General features: G+C 43.2%; 1 protein-coding gene across 2 annotated transcripts in view; it reads left to right on the forward strand.

Annotated features, from left to right (window-relative positions):
* Positions 1 to 9,487, forward strand: part of LOC126481589 (senecionine N-oxygenase-like) — a 59,307-nt gene extending 49,820 nt beyond the window's left edge. For both annotated transcript variants that reach the window (XM_050105449.1, XM_050105448.1), the window contains one exon: positions 9,015 to 9,487. In XM_050105449.1, the coding sequence (XP_049961406.1) occupies positions 9,015 to 9,317 (303 nt within the window). In that variant the 3' untranslated portion in view covers positions 9,318 to 9,487. The remainder of the gene's footprint in view (positions 1 to 9,014) is intronic.
* The last annotated feature ends 12,768 nt before the right edge of the window (positions 9,488 to 22,255 follow it).

The raw sequence follows: 22,255 nt of genomic DNA on the forward strand, positions 1-22,255 counted from the left end.
CTCCTCCCTTCCCACACCCTTACCCATCATCAATATTAGCGCGTAACTAAAATTTGATATGAAAAAAATATTTGAACACTTTTAGATTTAAAATGACGAAAGACTAACGAGATTTAGTGTCTGTAGGTGATTTATTAAACCACGATTTAATGAGTCAGTGAGACAATTCGTATCGCTTATTTCGACTAACCTTTTTCTGAAATGATGAACAAGTTCTCAGTGAAGCACGATTTGTACCTACAATACCTTCTCAGAAAAGAAAGCTAACTGTCTACACTGGGGGCAGACACTTATTACAGAACATCCTTCGAATGCATCACTTTGCCGGCAGCTGTGGCTGAGCGGCTCTAGGCGCTACAGTCTGGTACCGCGCGACCGCTACGGTAGCAGGTTCGAATCCCGCCTTGGGCATGGACGTGTGTGATGTCCTTAGGTTAGTTAGGTTTAAGTAGGGAAGTTCTAGGGGACTGATGTCCCATAGTGCTCAGAGCCATTTGAACCATTTTGAATGCACCACTTTCTTCTCTTACGACTCTTGCTTCACCATACCTGCACTTAAAATCAACCGAGTTAGAATATGTACACTATACTTACCGCTTGTAAATCACATTATAGCTGGACTCCTTATTTCTAAACTCACAGAAATTGAAAGGCTTCAGGTTGCCAAGGATTTGTGTCTGGCCGCTGCCAATAATAGCAAAAATAATAATGAGAGTCTTGAAATTTTCCCGGCATAACGAGTACTCCATAAAGTTTCGGGATCGCAGCCGGATAATGTAGACTTCTTGCCACGATGTTTCGGCTGACCACCATTGAAATATCTTCAGGTGAGTGTTTTGCACTGGAGATTGCTAGTTCACATCGCTACCTTTATACAAAAAATTGGCCCGAAGAAGCATGTGCAAAGACAGCCGTTACATGAGAGACCTCAGTCGAGTTACGTGTCCGCTTCGAATATTGCTCCATATATGGCGCGCAGGCAAACGCGCACTCTCAGTCGGATTGCGCATTGGTGGAGCCAGATTTCAAACGTCAAAATGTATATTTTTCAATGACTAGATGCAGCCCGCACTGGGCAAATAAAATAAAAGATAAGAAAAGAGATATCGCTCGATATGTCATGAGTTCAAATTTGTTCAAATGGCTCTGAGCACTATGGGACTCAACATCTGTGGTCAACAGTCCCCTAGAACTTAGAACTACTTAAACCTAACTAACCTAAGGACATCACACACATCCATGCCCGATGCAGGATTCGAACCTGCGACGCTACCGGTCACGCGGTTCCAGACTGAAGCGCCTAGAACCGCACGGCCACACCGGCCGGCTATGTCATGAGTCCTAAACCGTTCGCGTTCTGAAGAAATTAAAGATATCTTCGGGTCCCACTCTTTAACAAGATGAAACCCGGCATCACGATTAATAAGATCTTGTGCTAGACGTATTTCCACCGATTCCTTAATAATTAAGTCCAGACGGATCTCATACAGGCCAAGATTTCCGTGGCAGAGTAATCCATGGAGTGTCCTGTGGAGATACAATGCTCGGCTATGGATGACCCACTGGGCTGCGAAAGGCGAGTTTGGCGGTCACGTGCAACGCTTCTTTCAAGTAGTTTCGCGCGTTGCCTGTCCAATGTCAACTTTGCTGCACTGCCAAGGTATTCTGTAGATTTTAGTCTTCCGCAGTCCCAGATCGTCCTCTGCCGAAACGAGAAGAGCCGAATTCTATTCTGTCTAATTTCGACGAAATATTACCTAGCCGACGTACGGGAAGAGTGCCTAGGACTTGACTCGCTACTTCTCCTCTTGACTGCATGTGTGGTCACGTTCCTTCTTCCTTAAAGCTGTGCTGATCTGACATGGAGAATGTCCATTATCTTTGAACACTGATTGTAGGTGTTCCAGCTCCTATGCAAGGCTGTCTGCATCAGATACAACATGTTCCCGGCGAACCAACGTCCGAAAGTCGTTTGTGATGGATGGTGGCAGCTACGAGAAGAACCTAACACGGTGGTCCTTCCAGCGAATGAGGGAAACGCCTCTATGCTGTTCCCACGTGGGGGCTATGACGAGAAGATTTATAGCTTGCTTACTGAATCAACGCACAGGAATATTGATAAAGACCCCACATGGAGAGTAGAAAGAAAATCGACAGCGTTGCTGAATTCTTCTCCCCTTCTGCAAGAAATTGAGAAAATATTGAGGCCTCACAGCTCCATCCTTCCAAAAATAATTAAAAAAGGTCTTCCATTACGTCCTATTGTGAACAATATGGAAGCTCCAACGTAAGACTTAGACGTTCTGCGTCCTTACTGAATCATTTTTTGGGAAAGTGTTCACATTGTCAGAATGAGATTTTCACTCTGCAGCGGAGCGTGCGCTGATATGAAACTTCCTGGCAGATTAAAACTGTGTGCCCGACCGAGACTCGAACTCGGGACCTTTGCCTTTCGCGGGCAAGTGCTCTACCATCTGAGCTACCGACGCACGACTCACGCCCTGTACTCACAGCTTTACTTCTGCCAGTACCTCGTCTCCTACCTTCACATTGGATTCGGAACTCCGGTAACTTTATTAATAGACTGAAGTCTATTCATTGTTATGTGTCTCACTCTTTATAATGGTGCTTCTCATGGACTTATTGTCAGTCATGAAAAGTAAGTTCCAAGCTGATATGACTGCACTGTCTCATCACACCCTTTCCTCCAACTACTTTTTATTCAACAGCGATAATTTTGAACGAATTGAATGTGTTGCCATGAGTTTGTCCCCCTGACAGCAAACTTTTTTATGGAAGACAATGAGGAGAGTGCACTTGATTCCGTAGAACTTAAGCCAAACGTCTTCTGGCGTTATGTGGATGATACTTTTGTAGTTGTAGCTGCACTACAATTTATTATAACTACCCGGTATCTTGTTTTCGATAACAATTCTAGATAGAACTGCGTATTTTCTGTAGTAGGCCATAACTTTCGTTTATACAACAGATTTTTAGACAGTAATATTTTCTTCCCAACTCATATAACTTTTACTACCTTACACATAGAGTGTTGTAAGCCTACTTATGTATTTTGTATTCCGTCTGCATACAGAATAGCACTTAGCCAGTAATTTCTTTCCGGCCATAGTGGCATCGCCAAATGTTAAATGCCACTATGGCTGCAGTACTTTAGGACATTGTTTGCATAAAACAGACCTGAAGATGGTCATTATACAACGAAACCGGTAATCTGTTGGCGAAAGGCTTGTGACCATAGACGTAGAGTAAAGGAAATTTATCGTTTTTTCTGTTGTTAAAGATGCTGTGTTTATAATTATTTTGGTGTGTTCACGTATACCTCTCATTACCTGCATAAGATGCATGGGGTGTCCCGGCTTAAGCATATTGTCCATTGTCTAATGCCTGATCGAAAGGTATTTTCGAAGTCATTGAAAGCAACATTTGCTATACTGACTACTCTTTACGGTAAAAATATTATCCCTGCACGAGACTCCTTTCCTGAACCCAAGTTGCTCTTCTCCAAAACGTGCATCTTCTATTATTTCTAGGCGATTACTTTTTATTTTTAAGTAAGATTTATAAATTGTTTTCGTGGGATTTTTACCTCTTTAATTGTCACATCCCTTTCTTTGACTCTTTTTAAAAATATGAATTATTTCAGCTGTTTTGCAGTTATCAGCAATTTTATAACTTTGTCAGCATTAATTAAATAAATGTAATAGTATCCGAAGTTCCACACTTATAACGTCCAGTCTCAAAAGCTATTGATCACAGAGTAATATTTTTTTTGTTTATTACTAAAATATCTCTCTCAGAAACAAATATTTTCAATGTTGTCTCCTGCATTGCCTTCCCTGCATATACAAAGGTCTGAAACGCCGTTTTTATGCAGTTGTGTCAGTTTTTAACACGTAACAAATGTGAAGTTTTGAACTCTAACTCTTACGAAAGCAACGTAAAAATCCTGAAATTCATGGTGGTATTCGTCTCAGTAGTATCGCTAATGCGTCAAAAATATTTCATCAACTTTAATTAGGCCCGTTAGTATGTTAATTATTGAAATAGGAAAAATTATCGCGTCCGAAGAAGTTTCCTTCTCATCACTTTATATCTTGAAAACTATGGCATTCGTTGAATAATAACTTGGTGTCCACACAAAGTTAAATATAATTAAAATGTAGTACAACTTACAATTAGGAAGTTCTGAGAGTTGGCTGAACAATATTCCATAGTCTCACAACAAGGAAGAGACAGTGACACAAATAAATCAATAAACGTAATATTTAATGGAAGTAAGAAGTTCATTTAAGTACACTATACACATGTCAGACAATGGGAAAACAACGCAGTTCAGTGTCAGAGCCAGAGACTGTGGAACTATCGGAGTGTCTGCTCGTAGTGTGAGATTTAATCAAATCTTCGGCTCTCTGTTCCAGTATACCTTCAGTACTCCCTACTTCCTCTATCACTCATTTCAGATGTTTCACTGATTTTTTTCAGTCTTTTGGTGTCACTTTTTCAGTTTCATCATACAAAAGGCGTTGTACTTCAGCGGCATAAGTCGTTTGACATGAGATCAATCATTTGTATTGCGTTGAAATGGCAACTGGTGGGAGTAAACCTTAGCGCTTCATGCCCGTATTTTTTTAAATTTATTTTTACGTGTTGTTACTGTCAACCAGTTTGTAATGCTTCTCCAGCCACCTGACGATGTATTTATCCCTCGTTACTTAAGTGGACGCCTTATTATGTATAATCAAACGATATGAAGCATTCTAACAATCGTGGAATTTTTCGTTACGTTTCGAATCAGAGTATCCTAACTATGTCACCAAAGTATTGTGGTTCATCACTTCCTGTTAGTCGTACTTCTTATTTGAATAGAATAACAGCTAGAAATGAAACATTTTGAATATCCGGAAAGCGCTACAGTTATTCTGTTTGCATTGCCGATCGGAGCTGCCGTATTACAGCTGTCCACTCATTTCTTACCACGTTCACGCTGGCGTGTTATCACCGGTGACTCACGCTAGATCCTCACATCGGACAGTGTGTACCTCCAGTTGCTCCCGCTCGACTGTCAGTTACGCTACTACCATTACACTAACGCATGATGTATTACCTATGAGCCGGTGCAACAAACAGCAGAGAATACAGGGTGCGCAAAATAAAAATCCCGGAGATCAGAGCTCCAAGGTACGAAGAAACACAGCAGAGGAAAGGAAATACAGTAGTAACCCAATTATAGCACATATTGCCTGGTCAGCAAGTTACTGGAGGGTGATCATTGCCAAACTACTGGAATTGCTACAATCTCATCCGAAATATTCTGTAGCAGTTCTTGAAGCCTATGAGGGTTGTTGCGATGCAGCTTAGACTTGAGCGCTCCCCGCACAACACAATTTCACAGTGACATATCAGGTGACATGGGTTGCCAGCTAGGGCCGCGACAAGACTACACTCTGCTAACAACCCCGTCAGGCTTGAAGATTGAGTAAATGTGCTCCAAGGTTCGGCCGGCTGTATGCGCAGTTGCTCCATCCTGTTGGAAATAACTGTGCCTTCTTTCCTCCTTCGTTAAGGTTGCCACAAATAGTGTCCAATCGTCCGGGTCACTTTTATTTGCATCATCCTGTGCAGTTTTGTGTGGCCCTTCAACGAGAGAGCTTTCCAAACATATGAGATGCTATAATTTGTGATTAATTTACTGCCAAATCATTTTATGAGGTCTCCCGTTGTTTTGAAATAATGGACTTAAGGTAATTTCGAAAAAAACCATTGTATTAAGGCAGTAACCTAGGCCGTTTGGATATGATCCCTGGCCCATGGCAAGAAACAGGGAAAGTAACGCTGCCAGACGAAGGAAAGTATGAACACGCATTCCGTCCCACAGCGAGAATCACATTTCTCTGCGCCGGCATAAACATGTGAAATTATGATCTGTATTCACCCAAGTTTGACGAAACTAAACGGTATCGTCAAAATTTATACCTACTAATTCCCAAAGAAGGTCGCAGCACTAAGTTTTAATAACTGGCGACCACAAACAGATTTAAAGTGTAATCCAAACGTTTTTGCAGCTCTTAGCAAGGACGATTTTCTGCCTTATAACTTTCTGTGTATCAGCTCTAACTTCCTTGAACAGAGCTCGTATGTTTCATGACGAATTGCATCTTGCTGCAAAGAGACGCGCTTTACACCCTTCTTTCGAGTTGTCTCTTCCACTCAGGCGTCGACAATTTAGATGATTGACCTAAGTCTTCTTTCGCCAATTTCTCCTAGCTATTTTTTATTACTAATTGTTCACTGACTGGTCGATCAGCTACAGTTCGCAACTTTATCCAAGGGAAAGCGAGTCGCTCCTGGATCCCTCTCTGTGTTCCAAGATACTTCCTGAAGGAACATACGAATTCACGCGAATGACGACATATAACCAAGCCGCGTCCGACACTTTTTTAAAGTGTCCTAAAACTGCACACACTCGGACTGCCTCTCCATCGAATGATTGAATCATTCATTGTAAGATACTAGAAGCTAAAAATCACCCGAATCGCTTACTACAACAACACAGCAAGACTGGCTAGCACACTGCAATGAGCAGCGGATCGTAAGTTGCAACACAGTAATATCCAAGAATGCGAGAATATCTCCCATTGCTGTTTTGCTGGCGGTAGCAGTCCCGCCCGCTACTTTTCAAGTGACAACTAGTTTGAATCTACCTGTACAGGGTTGTTGTTGTTGTGGTCTTCAGTCCTGAGACTGGTTTGATCCAGCTCTCCATGCTACTCTATCCTGGGCAAGCTTCTTCATCTCCCAGTACCTACTGCAACCAACATCCTTCTGAATCTGTTTAATGCATTCATCTCTTGGCCTCCCTCTACAACTTTTACCCTCCACGCTCCCCTCCAATACTAAATTGGTGATCCCTTGATGCCTCAGAACATGTCCTAAGAAGCGATCCCTTCTCCTAGTCACATTGTGCCACAAATTTCTCTTCTCCCGAATTATATTCAATACCTCCTCATTAGTTATGTGATCTACCCATCTGATCTTCAGCATTCTTCTGTAGCACCACATTTCCAAGGCTTCTATTCTATTCTTGTGTAAACTATTTATGGTCCACGTTTCACTTCCGTACATGGCTAGCTCCATACAAATACTTTCAGAAACGACTTCCTGACTCTTAAATCTATATTCGATGTTAACAAATTTCTATTCTTCAGAAACGCTTTCCTTGCCATTGCTAGTCTATATTTTATATCCTCTCTACTTCGACCATCAACAGTTATTTTGCTCCCCAAATAGCAAAACTCATTTACTACTTTAAGCGTCTCATTTCCTAATCTAATTCCCTCATGATCACCCGATTTAATTCGACTAAATTCCATTATCCTTTTTTTTTTTTGCTTTTGTTGATGTTCATCTTACATCCTCCTTTGAAGACACTATGCATTCCGTTCAACTGCCCTTCCAAGTCCTTTGCTGTCTCTGACAGAATTACAATGTCAACGGCGAACCTCAAAGTTTTTATTTCTTCTCCATGGATTTTAATTCCTACTCCGAATTTTTCTTTTGTTTCCTTTACTGCCTGCAACGGTATAAGTGCAGATATTTTTATTGGTGTCTGAGGGGCAACATTATAACAGTATTTACTTCATTTTCAGACTATTAATTGAAGCTATTAGGAGCGGTATGCCTTTAGTTTGGTTAGTAGCTTCAAGAGGATGTGACAAGAGCAAGCTACTAATATTTACTTTCTGCAGGCAATAGGTCAGTTGCTGAATGATGGATGGATGGATGCCAAACGGTTGGCTATATTGCAGGTGTAGCCCACTTAGTGTTGGATCTGAAACCATGCAAAAAAACATCAGGAAGTAATTTATATGATGTATTTGCAAGAGGATTGTTTGGTGCAGAGAGAAATCGAGGTATTAAGGCACCAACGATCACAATATCGCCATTCATTCTCCGAACTCCCTGTGTACTGGTTGTCCCAGAAATACTCCTATAAATTTTAAGGGTTGTAGAGGGTGTATTGGGAAACAAATCGAGGGTAGAAATCCGAATTCGAAAAAGTCCTCCACCGACGTTACAGAGCGTCGTATTTAAAGGCACTGGTGCCAGCCACTAGGCCACACCTTCGGTAGTAAACGCGACTTCGTACGCTTACTCGCTGTATGAGGACCAACTCGCAATTCTGTTTCTTGTTCAGTGATCGCGCCTGATTGCCACGATCGCCAGTGGAGAAGCTGGAGCTAGCTGCTGCCCATAAAAGCTTTGTCTCCTACGAAAGAGCCGGCTGAGGTGGCCGAGCGGTTCTAGGCGCTGCAGCCTGGAACCGCGCGACCGCTTCGGTCGCTGGTTCGTATCGCGCCTCGGGCATGGATGTGTGTGGTGTCCTTAGGTTAGTTCGTTTTAAGTAGTTCTTGGTTCTAGGGGACTGATGACCACAGAAGTTAAGTCCCATAATGGTAAAAGCCATTTGAACCATTTTTGAATCTTGCGAAAGCGATGCTCTGTTGACTCGGTGGATGACGATTTGGAGTATGAGTTGCCATCTGCGGTTTTCCGCCTTAAACCCTCTAAAATCTCGAATTGTTTTCCGTATACAGGAAAACTGTGTTCAAAACTGTTATCCATCGAGGCAACAGAGTATAACGTTCGTAGGAGACAAGGCCTGTCCATGCATCAGCTAGCTCCGTTCTCTACAATGGCAGTCATGGGAATCAGTCGCCGTCACTGACTAACAAACACTGTACACAGTCACGTTTGCTGCCAAAGACTGGTCTAGTGGCGGGCTCTGGCGTCCACAACTTCGACACTCTGTGGCCTCGTTGGATGACGATTTGTTCCTCAGCACACCCTCTACAACCCGTCGATCTTTGACCCTGCGTTTTTTGGGACACGCCGTATAATGTTTTGTCCGATGTGCTTACCTGCTTAGGCAGTGAATGCTTTGAGTCACAAGTAGGCATTCTGGCCAGTGCAGTGACTACGGATGTGCACCACAGGCGCAGTTCTGGGTGGCGGTGCTGGACGGCAGGTGCCGGCTGCCAGACCCGGCCACGATGCGCCTTCAGGAGCTGGAGGACGTGGAGCGGCGGCGCTCGCAGGGGGTGCTGCCGCACAACATGGCCACCTTCCAGCGGGAGTACGTCGACCGGCTGGCGGAGCTGTCGGGCGCCAGCCTCACGCCGCGCTACTACCACAACATGTTCGACGCCGTCGGCTTCGACTTCCTCAAGGACCTGCAGAACTACAGGAAGAACAAGTACAGGATCGTGGATGACGAAAATTACGAGAAGGTCCTGTGAGGGCGAAGGAGTGAGAGACGCTACGAATTTTTGCAATTATTATGCCCTGCACCTATCATCGACAATACCCTTCTTTTTACATGATTTAGATAGCTTTTCTTTGTTTGTAACCTTTTTTGTATCTCTTTAATGCTTACTGATTAATAAAAAGAAATCATAATGTAAAATAATACACATCTTAGTTCTCTTCCTGCTTTCCACTCTTTGAAATATGTTGAACATTGTGCAGCAGTGAAAGCCTGCAATAGAAATTAATATCACAAGTTTTACATGGGAACAGGACATTCATGCTCTAAATGAACTTGGCTATGGTTAGAAATCCCTTGGTCCATCTGCTTATGTGAATTCTGAAGGCCGGCCGGTGTGGTCGAGTGGTTCTAGTCTGGAACCGCGCGACTGCTACGGTCACAGGTTCGAATCCTGCCTTAGGCATGGATGTGTGTGATGTCCTTAGGTTAGTTAGGTTTAAGTAGTTCTAAGATCTAGGGGACTGATGACCACAGATGGTAAGTCCCATAGTGCTCAGAACCATTTGAACCATTTTGACCTATGAAGGCAACGGTTGACTCTCATATTATGAGCGGATAGGCAGGAGTGTGATCACTCCAACAAAACATGTGATTACATTACATGTGAGTACATTTCATCCGCATTTCAAAGGCCTCCTGGAAAGCACTAGCACAGTATTGCAACTGTCAGCATGTCTAATACACTACTGATTTTGACAAATGGCTGACAGTAATTCCATCCACGAAACTCTTACAACTGAAACGGAAAATACGTTTTGTGGGCAAAAAAAAAAGTTCAAATGTGTGTGAAATCTTATGGGACTTAACTGCTAAGGTCATCAGACCCTACGCTTACACACTACTTAACCTAAATTATCCTAAGGACAAACACATACACCCATGCCCTAGGGAGGACTCGTACCTCCGCCTGGATTAGCCGCACAGCCCATGACTTTTTGTGGGCAGAAACACGTTTTAACATCGTTTCAGTTATCAAGACGGCATACAACACCGCCTACTTCAGTACATGAAGCCCACATGAAAAGTCAGTGCCACCAAATCCACGCTACAAGAAAACTATTTTGTGTAAGTGAGAGAGAGAGAGAGAGAGAGAACCCTGTATGGAAGACGCGTACCAGTATGTCAGCGCTTCTTAAGGAATGTGAGGCAAAATTCAAATTGCTCTGAGCACTAAGGGACTTAACTTCTGAGGTCATCAGTCCCCTAGAACTTAGAACTACTTAAACCTAACTAACCTAAGGACATCACACACACCCATGCCCGAGGCAGGATTCGAACCTGCGACCGTAGCAATGTGAGGCAATCACGGGACAGCCATCCCTGCACACTGCTTTTGATGTCACTTTCTAATATACATTTATATTCAGTTCTGTTATTTGTCTCTGCCTTGTCCATATCGTAAAGTACCATTTCTTTGTAATAAACATTAGTTTCAATAACTGGTGTTTTACAGTTACTGGTGTATTGCTCTAATTTCTCTTTATTCTGTGGTTTATTGAAACAGTATTATAAGCAAGGATACGAACACTGCAATCAGTCGCTCTCATATTAGTTTTTTTTATTATTCTTGCATCTACAGATTTCAGCTGAAAGCAGCCGTCCTGAGTTCATCTGAGCGACGGTCATTTATAGCTGAAACCTGAAGAAGCAAGAATAATAAAAAATTAATGTGAGTGCGACTGATTGCTGTGTTGCTATCCTTCGATATAACAGTCTAAGTTGGTGTGCACAAGAGTGCCTGAGGGAATCAAGTAGGTTTTGAGACAATATTTGCAGCGAAGCCTTTGCTAGACCAGAGTGTTTCAACCGCCATGCCACGACACATTGGTGTGCTGCGATTGCATGTCAGGTATTTCGTGACATTTTTAATGTCTTTTAAGACACAAAAAAATTATCGTTTCTTACAATAGCCCAGTTTGCAAGAACACCATCGTGGCACCCGCCCTGTCCGGCACAGAAAATCCAAGGCACACAACCCGCGTGCCTGGCTGGCTTCTTTAGTATCTTCTGATAGCTGCGAAGGAGGATTTTTGTCGTTAAAGTGCTTGTGTCATATTAGCATTTCTGAATACAGCAGATTATCTATTACTTAATTTTAAAACAAATTAATTCTTCTGTAGAAGTTTGATAAGAATGGATTCATGATCAACAATGATAACACAATCTGTAGAGTGGAAATCAATAATGGTCTAAGTCCCAAAATTTTTTTTAGTTAGATCCAAAAAACCAAGCTAAGTGCCGTTGAAAACAACCTGAAAAGCGGGATAAGCGCTGCGGCGGTTTCTTGTAGTGCATATAAGGCACAAAAGATAGCATGAACGGTACGTGGCTGCCCAATAAAAAAAATGGCTCTGAGCACTATGGGACTTAACATCTGAGGTCATCAGTCCCCTAGAACTTAGAACTACTTAAACCTAACTACCCTAAGGACATCACACACATCCATGCCCGAGGCAGGATTCGAACCTGCGACCGTAGCGGCTGCCCAATATTGAGACTAAAGTTGGTTAAGTGCCACAAGGCCTTGTAATTGTTTGCAGCGTGTTACAGAGATTTTGCCCAGACTGAAAAACGTAAGAGGCTGGAAGAATGTCAGAGTGTCAAGTACCTAAGGACCTTGTAAAACTTATGGAAAAGGAAACAAACGATTTGTTTTTACTATGCTCCAGCCCGTGGACTCTTTACTTTAGAAAAGCAGCCGATACATATATTAAAACAACGAAAATAAATATTTCTACAAGTGGAAAAAAAGTTGCACCTCGTGTCACCAAGATGACAACAATATTTGACGAACTTGAAGACGGGATCACATACAAGATTTTCAATAAAGGGATTACCACTGACATAATAAAGAAATTCGTTTTACTATCATAACAATCGAAAACAACATGTCAGGTGGTAAGAAAAAGCTTCTTTAACAGATGCTGCCGTTATTGAAAGCAACTAATAGAACAGTTTTCGAAAATTTAATCAATTAAAATTGCTTTGTGCTGTATAAATATAAAAGAACGATTAAAAACAATCTAATCACAGGACGGGGTATCTGCAAAATGTATCTATAAAAGGTTTATTATTAACAAAAGTGATTAATACTTGAGATTTCTTTGTTTGCCATCTACATCGTTTTTGCCGATATATGTATGGCATTTAAAACGTTCTACGCTTTTTAGAATAAATCTTTTATTTTCATCGATGAAAGGAAAATTGCAATAATTGTGTGACTCTCACCATAGACTATAAATGAAAAATATTACTAACGATTTTTCTTTAAAATATTTTTCTCAAAAAAAACTGAATTACTCGGAATCAATCTTTTGGTACTTAGTCCGTTATTGATTTCAAATTCAAATGGTTCAAATGGCTCTGAGCACTATGGGACTTAACTTCTGAGGTCATCAGTCCCCTAGAACTTAGAACTACTTAAACCTAACTAACCTAAGGACATCACACACATCAATGCCCGAGGCAGGATTCGAAGCTGTGATCGTAGCGGTCGCGCGGTTCCAGACTGTAGCGCCTAGAACCGGTCGGCCACTCCGGCCAGCGTTATTGATTTCCATTTTACGATTGTTGCCTCTCAAATTATACATTTGTGAAGCCACTTTTCTACTTATAACTATTGTTACTGCTTATTTCGTTCACCTGGTATACTGACCGTTGGAGGTCATATTTGTTCGTTTAAGTAATAACGATATCATCAGCGAACGGAAGTGCATTCAGATATTCATCATTACTTCTCTTAATTTCTGTTTTTACTTTACCGAATTCTCGCGAAGATCCTATGAACTACAATCCGAATGGAGAAAGAGATATTGGAAGACCTCATAAAAGATGGGAATTATTTTGGTTATCTTGCCTGGAAGTAACACGACGATAACTATTGTTCCTTTGGCACTACAGCCTCCTTAACTGAGAGTACACTTAACAAATAAATACTGTATAAGATTAAGAGCTTCATTTGTAGTCTTGCAGTTAACTGTAGATTTTTAAAAAGTTATAGTAGTTGTGTAGGAGAAACAAATCCGTAATGTTCGGATACAGCATTAGTAGTTTCTCCTTGACACAGTCACATTGCTTAAATATTTGATGCTATCCTGCAAAGAGATGTGAAAAGGAATGAGCATATGAGGATTGTGGTAGAGAAGGCGAGTGGTCGACTTCGGTTTATTGGTATAATGAAAGTATGTTTCATCTTCAAAGGACACCGCATATAGAACGCCAGTGCGACCTATTCTTGAGTACCGCTCGAATGTTTGGGATCCGCGCAAGGTCGAATTAAAGGAAGGCATCGAAGCATTTCAGAGGAGGACTGCTGTATTTGTTACCGGTAGGTTCGAACAACACGGAAGTGTTACTGAGATTCTTCGAGAACTCAAATGGGAATACGTGGAGGGAAGACGACGTTCCTTTCGAGGAACGCTACTGAGAAAATTTAGAGAACCGGCATTTGAAGCTGACTGCAGAACGATCCTACAGCCGCCAAAATACATGTCACCTAAGGGCCACTATTCCTGGGAATAGAACAGGAAACGACACAACAGGTAGCGGTACAAGGTACCCTCCGCCAAGCAACGTACTCTGGCTTTAGGAGTAAGTCTGTAGATGTAGGATTTCGACGTCACCGCTTAGAGGAGAAAACATTTTACTTATTTGGCCCTGAACGATCTAATCGGCCGTTCTGCTTCAGAGGCCGACGCTAGGTGGAAAAGGATGGTGCTCAGGTGTGTTAATGCCATTTCATTCTCACAACAGGAGAAACTCGCCCGATGTGAACTGCGATCCACTGTCAGTTATCACCATGTGGCATTCCCCAATGGCGGAAATCGCCGCTACTGCTCGCAGCTACAACTGCCGAGGTCGTTGATAACACACGGGAAATAGGAGACAGCGCCCACGACAAATAACGACACGCTGCCTTTGAACGGACCTGCACCATCAAAGTGCACGGAGTCTGTGGCTGATAGGAAATTTACCATGAGGAGAAATGTTTCTCCAGATCTGACCAGTTATTCGCGATAGTTTGTTCAGTTTGTACTGCACGTCAATCCCGAGGTCAATGCCTAGCTAAAGCCTTGACGTCACCGTAGCGTACAGTGTATTCAGGATAGAACCCAGAACTGATATTTCAGTGAAAGTAAGGCCGCTCAGATCAGTGTTAAGTACGCATTGCATCGAGGTCCATAGCACCGCGTTTGTAGCCTTGACTAGTTGCTTCGGCCACCAGAGAAATGCATAACGTCATACAGGTGGTTACAATTAAATGGACAGTGTTCCAAATGCCGCAGTGCGGACTGTATATATCGCAAAATGGCTCTGAGCACTATGGGACATAACTTCTGAGGTCATCAGTGCCCTAGAAGTTAGAGCTACTTAAACCTAACGAACCTAAGGACATCACATGCCAGTAAATTGTTTGTCGCTTGGTAACACGTGTTGATTTCTTTTTTGAAGCAGCTGTTGGTGTAAACGGGTAAAAATGTTTCCATAAGAAACACAATGGCTGTTGAGAAGAAAGAACGTGCACTACTGTTAAACTTCTTCTATCATAACTTAACAGTAGTAAACGTTCTTTCTTCTCAATAGCCATTGTGTTTCTTATGGAAACGTTCTAACCCCTTCCTGCTTTCCGGGTATCTCGCCGAAAGAAACAGCTTGAAGGAGGCCCCCTGTCAATAATTGTGCTAAGGAATAAGATCAAAAATTTTGAAGAAACAGGTAAATTAGGTGACTCAGCAGGGAGAGCGAAGCGGTTCGTTCCCATGGCAGTTGTTGATATACTTGCTGCGAAGCCAATGCCTCAAACTCTGCAGTTAGTGCTTCAGCTGTCACGGGCATTGTCTCTCTCCTGGTCATTAGCTCAAAAGATTCTGCAGAGCATTTTCCACTCTTGTCCCTATAATATTCAGAAAGTCCACCAAATAAAGTCGTAAGACAGGCTACAGCGCCATGACTTTGCCCTTCGTTTTTTGGCATGCGTAGGAATAGATTACATGAGGTCGGGGAGTATTCTTTGTACGCACGGGGCACATTGCATTGCACTGTGTCGTGAATTCTCAGAGCTGTTACATACGGGATTCTACTCCGCCACATACTGTCCAGGAACGTCTACTGCTCTCAGCTCATGTGACTATGTGGGGTGGTTTGACCAGCTCCTTCATTCTGGGTCTGTTTTTCTAGGATGGGATGATACCTCGCGGGCCTGTTAGGTGTACAATGACATCTGCAAGTTATAAGGACCTCCTTGTGCAACACGTGATTCCAGATTTGCAAGATCGCTACTGTGTCCGACACCATTATTTCCATTCACGATAGAGCGAGATCACTTGTCGCTTGCAAAGTGAAAAATTTGCTTTGAGAAACATTCCGCAACAACCAATTCACCTCTTGGTAATTTCAAGATGTGCAGCCCCCCGTGTCCTCCTCAGTCCTCATATTTTGTGAATTAAAGTTTATATTATGGTTCAATGCGTTGTTCTTGGGCAATATTAGATTAAAATACTGAAACCAAAAAATTGGTGCGATTTATAAAAATTTTAGAACATGTTCAAAATGAATTCTTTTCATGTTAGAAAATAATTAAAATATTTGTAATATCCGGAAAATTCAGTATTAACACCTAAAAGTTATGAAAAAAACCGTCACTGGATGTGAAAATACAAGCAATTGGCAAATGCAGTCCCAGTGCTACATCGAAAACAATACACCGCCATAGTGTTGTGATGAAATAAACAATCACTTATTCGATTGTGTAGGGTCTGCTAACATATCGCAGCACTGTCTAGACGCATCTAGTCCAAAATTACTAAAACTAAACAGAAATTACCTTTATTTTCTAAACGCATCTAGTCCAAAATTACTAAAACTAAACAGAAATTATGTTTATTTTTCAGTGACGTAGTGACTCTACGATGAACACCATTTTTATGCATAGGTGCAACCTACTGGAAACACGCAGAGATGGAAAACAAGTGATACAGTGAAAGCACATGGTGTGAAGTTCGCTCTGAGCACTATGGGACTCAACTGCTGAGGCCATTAGTCCCCTAGAACTTAGAACTAGTTAAACCTAACTAACCTAACGACATCACAAACATCCATGCCCGAGGCAGGATTCGAACCTGTGACCGTAGCGGTCTTGCGGTTCCAGACTGCAGCGCCTTTAACCGCACGGCCACTTCGGCCGGCGTGTGAAGTATACAGGGTGTTACAAAAAGGTACGGCCAAACTTTCAGGAAACATTCCTCACACACAAATAAAGAAAAGATGTTATGTGGACATGTGTCCGCAAACGCTTAATTTCCATGTTAGAGCTCATTTTAGTTTCGTCAGTATGTTCTTCCACCTACGCACAATGGAGCACGTTATCATGATTTCATACGGGATACTCTACCTGTGCTGCTAGAACACGTGCCGTTACAAGTACGACAAAGCATGTGGTTCATGCACGATGGAGCTCCTGCACATTTCAGTCGAAGTGTTCGTACGTTTCTCAACAACAGATTCGGTGACAGATGGATTGGTAGAGGCTGACCAATTCCATGGCCTCCACGCTCTCCTGACCTCAACCCTCTTGACTTTCATTTATGGAGGCATTTGAAAGCTCTTGTCTACGCAACCCCGGTACCAAATGTAGAGACTCTTCGTGCTCGTATTGTGGACGGCTGTGATACAATACGCCAGTCTCCAGGGCTGCATCAGCACATCAGGGATTCCATGCGACGGAGGGTGGATGCATGTATCCTCGCTAACGGAGGACATTTTGAACGTTTCCTGTAACAAAGTGTTTGAAGTCACGCTGGTACGTTCTGTTGCTGTGTGTTTCCATTCCATGATTAATGTGATTTGAAGAGAGGTAATAAAATGAGCTCTAACATGGAAAGTAAGCGTTTCCGGACACATGTCCACATAACATATTTTCTTTCTTTGTGTGTGAGGAATGTTTCCTGAAAGTTTGGCCGTACCTTTTTGTAACACCCTGTATATTACAATTACGCACAGAAAATGTTGGTTTATTCTGCGAACAATAAAAAAATTTAATTTTGATGTGAGACATATGCTACATGGAAACTGAAGAGGAGAAACCCCACCTACGTCCGTGTGACTCCTACTGGGCGATCGTTTCTATCAGGGATGTACTCGGACTCTTCGAGATCTAAAAAGACAGCATACGACGACGTATCGCTTTGATTACACTAAATAACCTGCGAGCAGTTGTCAACCATGATGTATTACGGATGTAACACATTGCTGAGTCCAGTGACTATATTGACTACAAGTTGTAAATTCTGAACATATGCTTACAAACTTGTCAAAGCAACCATCATCATGTTCTCTCATTTTCCTGCACCCACACCACATTCTGATTGTCTACAGCGCCATATTTTCACCTTGTGACAAAAAGTAGAACAATTTTTTTTTCAGCATATTCCACTAGCGCAGTGATTAATGAACGTACCTACGATGCTTTAGCGTCCTTCAAGGAACTGAGTCCACAGTGCAGCACACGGAACTGGTTCAGTTTAAGTATAACCACCCAATACTTTGCAGAGTGTGTGGTCCTGATCTGTGATCTTAGCCTCCACCTGGGTTGGCATGGTGAATTGGTCCACAAAGTCCCAATGCTTTCATCTAAATGAAAACAAAGCTTCACTCTCTTATCGAACTTATGATCAGTACCCATTAGTCGATGCAAACGGCTATGAACGTCTTGAGTGCTGGCTCGATAGTACATCTAGTAGTAGTACTTCCTTAAAAACAGCAACCTTTGCTCGAATCAGTGCTCCTATTACCATGTAGCTCGCTTGCGTGACAGACTGAAATGTTCTAGAGTGCTCAGCTTTCATTCGTATGCTGGAAGAGACCCTGTATCCAGTATCAGGCAAAATTACTGTGTTATGCTTCTAAATCTTAAATTTTCATAGTAATATTATTATCTACAAAAATTTGTGAAGTTAGTAATAAATACTGGTTCTATGTAAATTTTGCTATAACTCATCCGTGTTGCTGTTAATGGTTCTGACTTGCTTACGGCATCTGTTTTGAACTGCGAAACATCTGTTGGCGGGACTAAACATCTGCCTGCAATAAATGTTGGCAGCCTTACAGCAAAGACTTCGAATACCTTTTTAGCTTTCTAGGGGACAGCACTCCCGACTGGTGACCGTACTCTGTTCAGGATGGTCGTTGTACGTTCCTGGACACATCGGCAGACGCAGAAACAGAAGAATCAATTTTAAGACATGTTTATTCAGTAATTTTACAATCAAGGCGGTATCCCATCCTCTGCTGGGTTGGGGACGGACCCTCGCGTCCATGTGTTGCTGTGGTCCCCTGACGGACCTCTAAGAGGATGTGGGCTTTCTCGGTCCCTCCCGTGGCTCCTCTCACTTTCCCACTCCGCGTTGTGGAGTGATGGCCGACGCTACTGCCCTACCAGGCGGTGCATGTTGCCGTGTTACCGGTTGTCGTAGTGAGCGACGCAACTGCCCATCTGGTGACTGCGTTGTGATGTCGTCGTGCTGTTCGCCGATCTTGACCCGGCCTTCAGCAAGACGGTGGTGGATCCGAACCGGCGAGGTGACGGCAGCTCAGGCCCCAACTCGATATCACGGTGACAGTCTCATCAATGGCAGTTGTTGTTCTGGTCTCGTAGATGGCTCCTGACAGCTGACGAAGATGCAGTCATCCTCGACCAACAGTGCAGCGAAGAGACGTTGAACGATCTTGCACAAACTGTTACCTAAGAATAATCAGAGAATCGACTGCGGACGAGATGAACGCCATCGATCCTTCTGATCGAGTGTCTGCTGCGCTGTCGGCATGTTCATTACGTTTTGAGAAGGGGTTCAAATGGTTCAAACGGCTCTGAGCACTATGGGACTGAACATCTGAGGTCATCAGTCCCCTAGAACTTAGAAGTACTTAAACCTAACTACCCTAAGGACATCACACACATCCATGCCCGAGGCAGGATTCGAATTTGCGACCGTAGCGGTCGCGCGGTTCCAGACTGAAGCGCCTAGAACCGCTCGGTCACAATGGCCGGCCTTGAGAAGGGGTTTTGCTGTTAGACGTCATTCGTAATAAGTGAAGCGTCCCCCTTCAATTCTAGCCGTCAGTAGTTTCTCCCACTGTTACATTTGCTTAACGATTCGTTTTGCTACGTTACTCCTGTTGGCAAACCTACAGTGAGTTGAGAGCTCGTTTCTCTGGATGGGGCAGGGTAAGGTTATGATTGTGGACGGGGCCGTAATCAGTTACTCTCGGTTGCACAACAAATACGTAAACTTTATTTAAAGAAATTAAAATTTTAAAACACTCTCTTAAAAAAACATAGCTGACTGTATGATGGCTGAAGACCTTATCACGAAAAAATTTCCACAATTTTAGGGCCGAAGGCCACCAACAATAACCTCAAACAACAAACGGCTGAAGGCCTAATTAGAAGTAAAGAAAACAAATCCAAATAACACTTTTAAAATAAATCCCTTGCTTTTAAAACAAGTTAGCTTTAAAAAAACTTATTGTAACACGGCTGACGGCCTTATCATGAAAGAAATGAAATTATTGCTCAGCTGAAAGCCATACCAACAATAATTAGAAAATTACAAATATTCTTAAAACAAACATCATAATCTAAGGAATCAGGACAAGCGGTTCTCAGCAAGTGTTCAAAAGCTCGGCCTGGGAAGATAAACATAAGATGAGGTGAGACAGGCAGCCAAGAGCTGTACTCACGTAATGGGATGGCAACTGAAACTATGTACAGCTTAAGCGCCGACTGACAGACTAACCAACCAATCCGCCTAACGTGCGATCATCGGTACAACGAAGGAATATTTTTAGACAAGGGCGAAGAGACAGACAGCACTACATCTTCAGAAAACACCTAAGGCCGAAGGACACTCTAGAAACAAGGCAGACCTCTCAAAAAATATGCACAGTACAACACAAGAGGCTGTCGAACTACACGCCGTGTCGGACAGCATCAACCCGAAGAGGAAAGGTACACTGCAAGAAAAGTATGCTAACCTCCAGGGCAGGTAACTCGGGCGTTAGCGATCACAAGGCAGAAAATGCCGCTGGTTGCAATTCGGCAGCAAGACGGCTGCAATATTTCACCGCCTCGAAACACTTCAATCGTTGCCGCTAGGCCCAGCGGCCCTGGGAGCAACAACCCGCCGACCAAAGGCGAGGTCTCGGAATAGTCGAGGTTGCATTAGCAGTTAACTCTTCACTCAACTTAAACGTCCAGGGTTCGGTGTGCAACGAAGTCGTCGCTATTGCAGCTACCCCTCCTCGATCCGGCAGCGGCAGCACGCCGCCAGCGGCCCCGGCTTGCCTCTCCGCTGCACGGACCTGCTGCGCCCCAACCGAACTGATATCCGTTCGAACCCCTCACTAAATCCAGTATGCAGACAGCATTAAAATAACTGATCATTCAAAACCATAAGATACACACGGCTCCGGGAAAACAATTCCACCAACAACTCACAATACTAAAACCAGCCACTGTGAAACAAAACGGACGAATTATAAGTCGGAACAAACTCAGAGGAGCCTGAGGTAGTCGGATGACATAATGTACGTCGTCCGCTGCGACGACCGACCGAACGACCAATGAAGATCCCAGTATAAATCGTTGACTGACAACATATTGCCATGAGGGCACTTCGACGGGCAGACACACACACAGGTGAAAGTTGCGCTACTCGAATATCACGGTCCACTCAACTAAAACTCGCTGAATCCGGTCCTTGACGTGGTCGTGCACTCTAGCGACCACATCCTCCAGTCGGACAGTCCATGTGTGTCGCCAGCGGTCGGGCGAGTACTGGCTGTCCGGACCACACTGCTGCTCCGTCCCAGCCCAACTCGTTCGACACACGACGACCCGAAAATACTAGACGCCGCTCCAAAGATGGTACCACAGTACGCGGTATCGATAAGCGCTGCTGCTACCACTCACGGACAGACAAGGCGAGCAAATGTAATGGCCCAGTGAACACACTAAGAAAACGAGACGCCACTAGCGCTGTGAGAAGATGCCAAGCTATCAACGACATCAACTCGAGCCGCACACGGCTCACGAGTGAAGTTGCAAAGCGAATCGTGCTTCTTGCATTACGTTGCGGAGGCGCATCGAATCTCTCCCAGCTCTCTCCCTGTCGCACACCACCTGCTGAATCACTCGCAGTCACACTCACTGCCTTGCTGAGCTTCTGTCAGCTTCTGCCAGCGTATTCGCTTACGACACACGCCGTGGCAAATTTACCGGTGAACTCTGAAATTTTCTGTCTTCCCTAACGTAACTGTTCTGCTGTACAACAGCTTCAGAAACGTTAAGTGATCCCCCTTTTCCCGAATCTGATAGAGGTGGGCGTGAGATCTGCACAACATTCAGTAAAAATTTGCACATCATTGTTTATCTAGCCCATGTACGTCTGGAATTCCTTCAAAACTTTGGGCAGAGAGAGAGATTTCCAACCACTTACAAACGAGAAGACAGGGACCTTACGCAACTGTTGTTCAGTATGTAACCCATGTACTGAAAGTTCCTTTGGAGAAAACTACACATATTGTCATACATTTTAATCCACGAACTTAAAAAACGTTGTAATAACAGACGAGTCAAGAGTTTTCATCAATATTCTTCTTCATTTTCTTCTTATTTCTTCGAATGTTAGGTATTTGTCTGTTACACCCTGTTAATCAGTGTCTTTATCGTCTGTGGGTAGGTTACTTTTGATCTCACCACCTCTTTCTTGGTCTGCTGTTGATCTTTGGCCTCTTGGTCACTGATTCTTTATTATGTTGGGTCCTTTCCTTTGATTCATTCTTGTGAGTTGTTCTCTCCATTTATTTCTATACTCGATGAACTGTCCATTTGTGCTTTCAAGTCATAGCTCA

This window comes from Schistocerca serialis, chromosome 5, assembly GCF_023864345.2.
Source record: "Schistocerca serialis cubense isolate TAMUIC-IGC-003099 chromosome 5, iqSchSeri2.2, whole genome shotgun sequence".
Classification (NCBI taxonomy): domain Eukaryota; kingdom Metazoa; phylum Arthropoda; class Insecta; order Orthoptera; family Acrididae; genus Schistocerca; species Schistocerca serialis.